Genomic DNA, 12,399 nt, shown 5'->3' on the forward strand with positions numbered 1-12,399 from the left:
CATATGAACTCAAATAATAGTGAGTGGGTACTCACCAACTTAACACTTTTTTCTGTTTTTTCTTATAATTTGTGCCAAATTGCACTTAACTGTTACATACCTGCAAATTTCCAGGGAATTAGTATAAAAGTGAAGCACCTGTGAAATAAAGCATTACCGTGCATTATTGTATGACCATTTCAATAGACTGACATTAACCTGATACTTTTCTTCTCTGTCTAGAGAGTTTCTCAGTAGTGTGACAGTGGCAGTGGGAGAGTTTGACCAGAGAGTAGATGATGAAGAGGAGCAGGTCTTTCTCATCAAGTCTGTCTCAGTCCATGAGAAATACCACTATGCTTCACCTATGAGCTATGACATAGCACTGGTAGAGCTGGATCAACACATTCAACTAGGCAAGTTTCCATACTGATCATTAGTTAAGTACGCCCACAAACAAATACGCCCTTAGCATTGATTTTTCTAAATCATTATGTGACTTTTCAACAGGAGCCCTTGTCCAACCAATATGTCTACCTTTACCTGATGAGAACATCCCACCTGAAACCAGTTGCATTGTGGGTGGATGGGGGAGGATAAAGGAAAGTGGGTCAATTTCTTCATCCAGCTTTAAGACTATTGTTAAAGCAGATTGAATATTCTGTTCTGTTCTATTTTATTGTACTGTTCCTTAGGGGGTCGTCTCCCTGCTGTACTGAGAGAGGTCCGGTTGGACTTGGTGGATGCAGCCAAGTGTAAATATGTTCTCCAGACTGTCAAAAGGGCAATTCTGAACAAGGGAGCAGTGCGGCCTCAAGCAGCCATGACAGTTCTTTGTGCAGGGCCAGAGAGAGGAGGGAGAGATGCCTGCCAGGTAGCTGCAACATCCTCCTGTCTATCTGTTAGACTGCACTCCATATAGTTCAAGATCCCAATTCAACTTGAGCTACTAAAGGCAGTGATACTTCCGCAGTGATACCTTGGGGCTATGAATCATCAAACCATCGTACAACTTTATTATGTAGCTTTAAATAGTTTTTGCTGTGCAATTTATTCATCAACCCCCCATCTCTCTCTACTCCTCCATCATCCTCTCTCCAGGGGGACTCTGGGGGTCCTCTGGTATGTCCGGCAAAGTCAGGCAGTGGTCATTGGGAGGCACTGGGCGTAACTTCCTGGGGTAAGGGATGTGGTCGGAGCTGGGGAAACAACAGCAGCCGCCCCCCTTCCAAGAGAGGATCTCCAGGGGTTTTCACTGATGTCAGGCTGCTGCTGCCCTGGATCAAGCGTAAGCTGAGAGAGGGTAGGTTAAAATATGGTCATAATATGAGCCAGGCTGTCTCTCAAAGTTATGTATGAAGCACATCACAAAATGATTATTGTTTGTATCCATTTGTTTTTAACCATTAGTGACTGTATGAAACACACAGTGGATCACATGATCAAAGTTTATTGGGATAATCCAGTGCAGATACAAACTGGCCATCAAGTAACTATAATGTGCTGAATGGATTTCTGATGATGTGTGAAATGTATTGGATGTCTGAGTTGTGTTAGGGTTAGGTGAAGGAAAAATAAAGGGAATTATAATTCACTGGCACTAGTTTTTCTTTTTAATTTTATGTTCATAATGTTAACAAATTACACTTCCTGGTTTCAAAGAAAAAAAAATAAGAAAATGGAAACAATAAAAGGAATGTGTAAAAATATGAAGATGGAAAACAGATTATTTCAGAGTAATATAGTTATAGAGGTATTATATTTCCCAGTATTCAAGAGAATTAAGGCACCACCACTAAATTTAAGAGGATTAACTATAAATGCAATATTAATATAGATTTTAGATAAATTTTAAGAGGGAAGGATCATTAGGATCATATACTACAAGCAATCTCCCCTTGGTAGCTTTAAAAAGAATATCATTAAGTGCTCAAATTAGCAATAAATATATTAAGATAAGTATTATTCCATTAATTAATGAACATATATATATATATAGATCTTCCGGGTTGGGTCAGGTTTGGGTGATTGATTAACGCCTTTGTTCAAGTTGGGCGGTGTGGATTGGCTCTCACAGGTCAGCGGCCATAGTGCAGCAGAAGCCTCTGTGTGTGTGTTTGTGTGTGAGCCAGCAAGCACATGTACATAAGGGGGGGGGGGCTATGTAATTATGAGAAGTGTAAAAGACATCACCTGAAATAGTCTCACGCCACGAGCATGCGAGCGCAAGCACCAGGATGTTGACTGCACCTCAGTTAACGGCCACAGATGTCACTAATGAGGGGGATTTCTGATTCCTACATACAGAGCCTTTAAAGCTGAAAAAAGCTGCTTGCTGTGGCTGAAAACAACATTGATGAGAGCAGTGAGAGTGAACCAAAACAGTGAAGTCGCATTCTGTAAAACCAAAACAATGAGCTAAATGGCTCCACAGAGCTGAAGGGAACTGCAGAGTCAGATGATAATTCTCAGTGATTTTGTCACTACATACAACATCTTTCACATTGCACGTAGTCATTTGATGCGTTGTTAATGTTAAAAATTTGATTAGAGCAGCTTCCAGTTTACATACAGAGCTCCCAGGACAACTACCGCTGCCATCTGGTAACTACCAAACAGCTACTCTGGAGCAGTTGGGGATTCAGTGTCTTGTTCAAAGACACATAAACAGTGGCTAAAGGAGGAGAAAATGTCAGGCAGTAAATAACTTTTTCCCCCACCCACATATCCATGTAGTCAAAAGCCTGCTTTTCTAACCTTTAAGAGATTGCGTCCCCATCATAATGTGATCATAATGATGCAGACTATGTGTACAGTATGGTACTCTTCTGTATGGCTAAACAGTACCTGTTTCAGTCAAGAATGGTGCTGTACAATATCCCATACCTGTAAATGTTCACAATTTTCCAACTTCAACTTGGATCTGAAGAGTTATTGATTTACCATCATCAAAGTCAGCTAAACCATTCATGGGAAGTGCTACTTCAGCCTCGGAAAACAGTTGTATAATGTCTTCAGTGGCTCTGGAAAAGCAGAAAATAACCCTGATGATGAAATAGTGATGTCATCTACGGCTTGATGACTATAAATGTATAATAGAGAGCCACGTTTCAAACTGGAGCTGTGAACTTTTAAAGATATGGGCGTTTGCCAGGCAGGAAGGGTCTAACAAAAATATGTTGTAGTTAGTAAGCAGTTAAAGTTATTTTATAGCAATTTTGACCATTCTTTTTTAACTTGTCATTTGAAAGTCCCACTTTATGGAAGTGCATAATTCAAAACGCTGGAATGCCACTTCAAGCTCAGAGGTTTGGATATTAAGGGTACTATTATTATTACACTATTTTAAATGCTTTATCATGATGAGGTTTATTTGTCAATAATACAGCTGAATGAAACATCATTTCTGTCAGGACTAGGGTATAAAAATGACAAAACATAAGAATATTTAATGGAGGAGTATTATCAACGAGCTGAGTATATCATATACTGCTATAACATTTAGAATACTTTGGTAATTGTTCCTAGAAATGAGGTTTAATACAAGTATGTAGAGGTGTGTGTACACAGTTCTACCATGAGATTATTTAAGTATTTGTGTCTAAATAGAGATCTGCCTTCTTGTTTATTTCTTCTTTTTCATCTGTCTGTGTTTGCTTTAGCTGATGAGCAGCAGCGGGGAACGACTCTATCAAGTGAGTTGTTTTTCCTTTCATCACAGCAACTCTTATTCATCTATATTTCATCATGTGCACATGCGTCTTTGATGTACACACTACATGTGTGTATATTTGTGTGTGTTTGTGTGTGTGTTTCAGGCCTCTGCAGCGTGAAAGATGGGCCTGTAACTGACAGTGAGGGGGTGATCAGAAACCCCGCCCTCCCTGGTGATCACTATGAAGATAACGAGTGAGTGACACTTCAGAGAAGAAAAAAGTAGCTAATGAATCATTCTGTGACCCAGCACCATAAACCATACCAATGATACTTCAGTTTTTTATCAATCTGAATAATTATTTAATGTTTTTAAATGTCAAGATCAGAAAATTATGAAAAACAAATATTTGCCTTTTAGTTCAGAATGTATTAATATAGAGAAGGACTTTTTCTACAAAATAAACTAATAATTACAAAAGCATGTGTGTTAATTGTGCTGCCCTGGATATACTCTGTCTGTCTTTGTCCCCTCAGGCTGTGTGTGTGGAGCATCAGTGTTCCTCCAGGTTATAGTATTCTGTTGGAGTTTGATCATTTTAATTTGGAGGATGACTCATACTGTCGCTACGATCGACTAACTGTTTCAGTAGGGAGCCGAAGGCCTGTTGGTGAGTTTCACACACCCATGACAAGACTGACAATTGGAGTTTTAATCACCTAAACCTTTATCAGACCACCCGCTACGCTAGAAATATACCTTTTAGGAAATACACTTGTTTGTAAGAGTGAGACTAGAAGATCGATATCAATCTGATGCTTGTGCTTTAAGTACAGAGCTGGAGACATGATGACTCTCTCAGTGAAAAAATAAGCCTAAAAACATCTCTAAGTTCACTATTTTACACAATGCGTCTTTTTTCTTATACCTGTACATAAACTTTATAGATTGTGAGAGGAGTTGTGTGATGGAGCTTTTTTTTTATTTTTATGAAACAACAGTTTATTCAGCTGCCCGGTGCTTCTGTGCAGCATCTCTGGCTGCAGCACAGGTTGTCAAATACAGTGAGCACAGATTTCAGCTTTGTTCTCTGTACTGGCACGACGGTGCCAAACCTGACTCACTAACCGTGATGACAAGACTTCTGGGAAGCTGAGCACAGTCACAGTTTAATAAAAGTATTTCCTGAAAAGTTGAACTATCCCTTTAAACCCCCAAAGGACTGAACCTTTTTTACATCTATCTAAATACAATAACAGGTGACATCACAGACCAAACTTCACTATACATTATTTTATATGTTTGGTCATCTTCTCCTCTGCTGTTTTTACAGGGATATTCTGTGGAAGCGTCCCCCCGGGCCCAATACTTCTGAATAATTCCCAGAATGCAACACTTCTCTTTTCCTCTGACATTAGCGGCGCAGGAAGCGGCTTTATTGTCAGGCATCGTGCTGTCCAGGGACACTCAGATCCTGGTGGGAAACCCAACATACAACATAAACACGCATGCATGTTACACAGACACATGTACATACCTGCATGCACAGAACAGTGTACTAACATTATACACACACACTCGTGCTCTGTGTCCGTCATTTAGCTCAAACTGTATACACACTCTGTATGTAGAGTACATACACAGTGTCATCCTCTGTTGATTCAGGATCTCGTAGCAACCTGGGAGCTGTGCAGACAGATGTCCCATGACATGATAATGAGCTGCACAAGACACACACACACACACAAACTTGTGCTGAATGGCTGCGGAGAGGATGAACCCAGCTGCTAATAATGTGTCTTTTGTTTTGAGTGTGCAGATGAGTGTGTTGCATTACACTCAGCTGTCTTGTGTAAGTGTATTAATGCTTGTTGTGCCTCCTCCTGTGTGTGTGTGTGTGTGTGTGTGTCTGCAATCAGGATGTGGGACAGTTGTTCTGGTTGAGGATCAGGCTGCTGTCCATAGCCCACATTACCCACAATTCTACAGTAATGACTGCGTCCTCCGCTGGGTGGTGTATGCTCCTGCGGGTCATGTTATTAAGGTGATGCACATGATCTTCCACATGAATCAAAATGAATGGCTTTAAAATGCAGCTAATCAGAAACCAAAGGCTGATTCTCCTGTCATGTTTCAGCTGGACTTTGCTGATTTTGACCTGGAGGAGTCAGACAGATGCTTGTATGATTCCCTCACTGTCCTGGCAGATGTGGAGGGAACAGAAGAGATAGGTAGGGTGGTTGAACTAGATGGCATAACTCAAACAAAAACATTTGATTTTGTTTCAACATGAACCGGATCACTGAATTGGAAGAAAGAGATTTACTTCCTCCTGTTTTGTGTAGTGGTGCTGTGTGGTGGCAGTATCCCTCCCCCCGTCCTGTCCTATCACAGCGTCATGGTGCTGCAGTTCACTTCAGACAGCAGCATCACACATAGAGGCTTCAAGGCAACTCTGGCATTCATTAGCCATACAGGTATGTGTGTTTGATGCATGTGAGCTACATTTTTACCCAACAGGTAAAACCAGTGTGATGATCACCTATTGTACCTACATTCCAACAGTCTGAGTTTCAGGGGAAAGTTAATAAAAATTCAATGTAAAATCTGGAGTGTAGCAAGTATTGTGAGGCATGTTTCTGAATTAATTCTAGCACATGTTAAAACAAGTCCACAACTACACTAGAGGCTCTGTGAGATTGGTGTTTAGTATCTAATGTTTGCCACACTCACCATCAGAGTTTAGTGTGTTAGCATGCTAACATTTGCAAAATACCACTAAACACAATGTGCAGCCAAAGTGGACATGAGTTTTGAAAATACTTGGTTATGAAACCAAAGTATTGGATAAATTAAAATTTTGACCTGATGATGGCAACTAAATTAAAACTTCACTACAATTCATTTTGAAAACCAACTTTCATGCCAGTTTATCCAATACTTATCAAGACTCTTCCTCCTCTACACAAACCGCATGTTTTTTGGGTTGTTTTTTTTTTTTGCAGACCTTCGTGATCATGACAGAACAGGTGTGGAGGGTCAGAGAGACGGTCGAAGAAGGCACCAAGATGATATGACAGCTAAGCGTGGACACATAACATCATATGGTTGGTGGTTTGTTTCATATTTCCTTTGTCTTCTGACTGGCATGTTAATGTGTTGTTTAAAGGAGTCCTAGAGCTGGAAGGGAACATGTGTGGAGGTGGAGAAAGAGAATGTCCTTGAGCAAGGCACTGAGCATTCAGCTGCTGCAGTGGAGCTGCAGCACTCAACAGAAGAATTGGTACTCGACAGCTCCCAGTGATGAGCATGAAGCTCATTTGACTTGCTGAGTAAATTAAGGTTACATTGAAGAAGCCGTACTTTCCACCAGTGGTGTTATGGGCGCAACAAAGCAGGGAGCGTCAGTGGTATTTAGAATGGCAATGGTACATTTAACACTGGAGTCACAACTGAGACATGAGATGCACAATGACACACATGCTCCTGCAAGCACACAGTTGAGACTGCAAACACACAGTTAGTTCAGTGACTTCTGTCACTGAACAAACACATTGTAGAGCTGTGAGGTTTTGTTGTCTGCTCCCTTTTCAGCTACTTTAAAGGAGAATAAGAGCTTCAGTATTAAAACAAGGACACTAGAAATGTAGTTCAGTATTCCACTGGCTATCTGTGGGATGTGTTTAACTTTACCAATGAAATGCTACAATTAAATTATTTCACACTGTGTATACACATATGTTTGATTAATATTGTAAAAATAGTAAAAAATAAATGTAAAAACATAGTATTAGTAGTCTGCTAACGGCACTGGTAGAGACATGCATTATATATAGATCATTCTAGATTTTAGTACAGAGTTTTGATGTTACCAACCTTTGCAGTAGTATAATTCTGAGCACAAGGATCAATGAATATTTCAAAATTTCTGGAATTTATTGGCATAAAAATGGGTAAATTTAAATATAACAAATACTGGTACAAAATATCAGTTTTCAGCTTCCTTGGTTCAAAAATATCAGCTAAAACGTCGAACTTCAGGAAGAAGATTAAAAATACACCTTCTCCATGCCCCTGCAACTGCATCTCTATTACTGTGAGTGCACACACACACACACACACACACACACACACACACACACACACACACACACACACACACACACACACACACACACACACACACACGCAACACACACACACGCAACACACACAGAACTCATAAAATAATCCTTCTCTACAGAATTTTACCTGCTCAGATAATGTATTGTACTGTGTTCCGGGTGTTTCTGTTCACCCTGATCCCTTCCAGAGAGACAGAATCCCTCAACAGGCTGCCTGTAATAACACAGGATCTGAGAAACAGGATTGTGTGTGTGTGTGTGTGTGTGTCCGTGTGTGTCCTCTTTTATTTATCATTTGCCCTGAAAACTTCTTCCTCTCACTGTCTTCCCTTATTTTTTATTTGGCACTTCTCTCATGTTCACACTTTTCTGTTCCTCAATGATTTAATATTAATCCGTGTTTCTTTATATTTTGGATGGTTACACTTTGAATTAGGACTCAAACTAGGTTATATAGTCTGGCGGGTTTCCACATGACAAGAGTTCCAGTATTTTTTCATGAGACAGCAAAATTCTCATGAATCCTTACTGAAAAAGTCTGTTTTTTCCTCTGATACTTTATTCTCGTCTCTGCTGTCGTCTGCTCTGTCTCTACTGCCTTCAACGGACTCAGCTTATCATCATTCTTTCTTTTCCTGTCATGTTTTTCAGCACTCCCTTTTGTCATAAACCTGTCAACTCTGTGCTTGTATTTGTTCTTGTGTGTGTGTGTGTGTGTGTGTGTGTGTGTGTGTGTATGTGTGTGTCTTTCATACATAGCATCATATCTCCAGGGTTCACCGTCACCACACCCCCTTCCTTTGGGACCGTGATGCTCCGCCCACCCAGGTGTGCACTGACTCTGAATGAGCGGAGCCAACAGGTAAGGATGAGGAGCCCACAGCCAACTAATATTCCACCTGTAAGTATGAAGGTACAGTATGTATCAACAAAAATATTTAACGCAGAATTACAAGAAACAAAAAGTTATGTTTGTAGAACTTTTTTGTGATCAGTCATTTATCAGCATTTTCACTGAACTTCCAAACACAACAAGCACCATGATGATGTTATAAGAAAACAATTGAGGTAGGAGAAAAGAGGGCAGTAAAAAAAGGGAAGAAAAAGAGAAAAACAAGCAAACTTCTGTATCCAATGGTGACAATACAACCACTCTAGACATTATGACAGAGATTAATGAAGTTCATTACCATACAATAACTCATAACACAATGTTCCCAATGGCAGTGGCCATCTCAGTGTTTGTTTAAACAGTTTTTGGACAGCCTTGTTTGACCTTTTGTATTTTAAAATTGGGAGAACCCCAAAGCGATATAATGGGTTTTTTAGTGGCGATAAACCCAGAAAATAGCACCCTTCTCTGATTAAGTGTGAAAGTGTTATTGTTACTTAATAAACACAAGGCTGGGTCTGGAACTTGTAAAATCTCAGTAACTCAGCCAAAGTGGAATAACAAATTTCCAAAAGGTTGAGATAAGAGGGAACTCCCAAAACATATGCGAGAATGTTACTGGGACATTATCACAGCAGAAAGGGTAGTTATAGTCTGAGGTCAAACCCATTTCATAGCGTCTGTATAGTGTAAATTAAGCTCTATGAAAAACCTTATAATTAATCACCTAATGAGCTTAATTCTTTGATGTAATTATTAGCTTTGACCTAATTATTTATCAGTCCAAATCAAGTCCATAAAGTCTGAGCTCATTATTCCATACAGAGACAGAGATTTCAGAGACGTATATCAGAGAAATCAGAGAAATATTTCCCCAAAAATGGCTTTATAAATTCTTTCATATCGCAGTATTCAACTCCAGATAAATCTGTTTGATTTCCTTGTGATTCATTTCTTAACTTATTGTAGATAAATGAATAAAGGAGACATCCTTCACCTTTATGGCTTGTGACCCCTTAAATCAAAGCCATGACTATGTGCCACCACTCTTTCCACTAAGAGTGGAATTTCCACTAAGTCAGGAGTCATTTAGGATTGTTGAGCACATAATAGTCCTCTTATTATCAACCACCATCACCACCATCCATAACACAGAGCAAGAAGTTGGCTGCGATCTCTCCTCTGTGTCCTCTTTCTTTTACTCCTGTATCCAACACAAGGCCCTCAAAGTGTCCTATGACCCCTCTCACCCAGCAAATTGTCTTTTTAACTTATTCCCATCAGAGAGAAGATGGTGGTCCCTTGGTACCAAAACCAGTAGATTTAAAAACAGTACATACCCTGTTGAACTCTTAACAACTCTGTGCCCCCCTCCATTCAGGGTCCTCCATTTAAAGTGTAATGTGCACTTCATATTTGCACTTTGCACTGCAACTTTAATTGTAGTATGCACTTTATTTTGCAGTTGCACTTTTCTGCATTCCATAGAATCCTATGTCTGTGGTCAGGCTGCTGTGCACTGTGCATTTTGTATTTGCACTACACAGCTTTCCTTTTTTATCTATGTCTGTTATTAGGTTGGCATGTAATGACTGAGGTCAGCACAGGAAGTAGGAATATTTCACTCTTGTTTCCTTTTACCCTTTACCTCTTACTTATGTAATTTGTATCATTATTGGGTCTGGAGGAAATTATATGTGTATGCATTGACTGGATTGTAATTTGAGCTGCACTGCACCGAATTCCAATCAAATTGTTGAAATGGCAATAAAGTATTAAACTGAATTGAATTGAGAAGGGCCATTTATGATATAAACATTGATTTCATGTCACAGAAGGTGGCCTCCCATTTATACAGATGGATCAAAATGTTGCTTCCGCAACAATGTTTGGAAATAACCGCAGTAATAAACTTCACAGAAATAGAAATGCATCTTCGTACAGTAGGTGAAGGCCGCCCTCTAGTGACCAGGATTGGAAGTTATATGAATGACCTTTAAAATATAAATTTATTAATGTCCAAGCCACTCTTTACAGGGCAGTAGGAAAAGATAAAAGTGACATTTTGACTTGTCATTGCAGGAAAAGTACAGGTGGAAATATTAACACCAACGATGTTCCATTGACAGTGAACTAGCACTTGCACCTCCAAGACCCTGGAACATGCACACCTACATGGAATGCAGCAGTCTTTCATGTTATTAGTTAATCAGCTGTGAAACAGGCCTGTTGCTTCCTCTGTTTATTTTTTCAACTTTGATTTCTTTAGGAAAATCTAAGTGAAAAAACAACATCTTGCTTCTCATTCATACCAGTGATGTGCTCATGCTGGGAGCTGAACAACAGTGTGACCACAGACATCTACTGCTCACCACCAAGCAGCTCCACAACAGCAGCTAAGAACTGATGCCTTGCTCAAGGGCACTTTGACAATAGCTGCAAGAGAGTGGTACTGATGAATGTGTTGGTCTCTCTTGACAAAAGTAAAGGGTATAATTTAAAAAAGAGATAACCAACTAAATCAACCATACATCCTGAGTAGAGAATAATATTAGATATGATGAACTGGTTTCTAGTTTGTTATTCAGAAATGTTTTTCATAATACAATAATAATATAATAAGAGGGATAATGTTGAACCTGCCTTCACTTAATCCTTTGGGTTCATTTTGAGGTCAGGACTGGCTTTTTGCAGGCTTTGGTATTCCTTACATAATTCTCTTTGTGTTTTAGTGGACTTGGTTGCAGCAGATGCAGGGGTGCAGCAGTCCAGCAGCAGAGTCCTGTTCCAGGAGGGTGATGTGGACCATGAGACCCCAGAAGACCCCAGAGTGCATGTGGACATGGGCTTAGATGATGAGGACTATAGCAGAGAAGCCTCAGGGACGGAGCAGTAATCAGCTGGAGGGAGGCTTGTAGAAAAAAGACAAATACATTTCCAAAAGTGTCATATGTGGAATGACAGTGGTGGTACAACAGTGTATTAAGCTCTGATGAGGATATTGAAGAGTTGATGAAGGCAGCTGAAGGTAGATAATTTACGCATTTAAGACATTCTTTTTATTTAATAGAAGATAGATCTATGGCCTTATTGTCATAGAATGTAACAGTCGTTGGATTTAACAATTTTAAATGATTTTAAAAGATTTTTTTGTTCTCTGTAGAGCTGAGCAGTACCCTTTCTCAGAATGCAGCACAGATTTTTAATAAATTTTAAATGGGATGTTATTTAAGACCATTAATTATACAAAAGTGGATATTGTTAAAATCTTTTTCTTTCACACAAGAACCAATCACACTTGAATTGTCTATGTTTAGGCTTGGTGCCTTTTTTTCAGTCAGGTCACACTGTCTTAATTGAAGTGCATGGTGTTCAGGTGATACAGCGGACTCAGGATGGTGGGAAATGTGTTCTGCAGTCAGGGCATTGTACTTTATTGGTTATTGTAATAATAAATGAAGATTAGCACACTGATTTGTCATTCTATTCTTGTTCAGCTTTTTTTATATACAAAAATATTTTGGTTGATGACCACAGATGCTCAAAACTAATGACATGGCCATCAGTCTTAGCTGTGATTAGTGCTATTCAGCAAGTATTAGCATGCCAACATGCTAAGCTAAAATGGTGAACATGGTAATTGTTATACCTGCTAAAATCAGCATGTTAGCATTATCACTGTGAGCATATTAGCATGCTGATGTTAGCATTTTAAGCCAGTTGTAAAGAGGAAATTAAAAGAAATTAAA

General features: G+C 39.4%; 1 protein-coding gene across 1 annotated transcript; it reads left to right on the plus strand.

Annotated features, from left to right (window-relative positions):
- The first annotated feature begins 493 nt into the window (after positions 1-493).
- LOC137183760 (ovochymase-2) lies at positions 494-12,107 on the plus strand. The gene is made up of 12 exons (XM_067591064.1): positions 494-585; positions 675-853; positions 1,081-1,282; positions 3,642-3,674; positions 3,798-3,888; positions 4,171-4,304; positions 4,968-5,111; positions 5,554-5,678; positions 5,772-5,865; positions 5,980-6,111; positions 6,640-6,741; positions 11,383-12,107. Exons 2-12 carry the CDS (start codon positions 803-805, stop codon positions 11,544-11,546), a joined length of 1,272 nt encoding a protein of 423 aa, XP_067447165.1. The 5' UTR covers positions 494-585; positions 675-802; the 3' UTR covers positions 11,547-12,107.
- The last annotated feature ends 292 nt before the right edge of the window (positions 12,108-12,399 follow it).

This window comes from Thunnus thynnus, chromosome 5, assembly GCF_963924715.1.
Source record: "Thunnus thynnus chromosome 5, fThuThy2.1, whole genome shotgun sequence".
Classification (NCBI taxonomy): domain Eukaryota; kingdom Metazoa; phylum Chordata; class Actinopteri; order Scombriformes; family Scombridae; genus Thunnus; species Thunnus thynnus.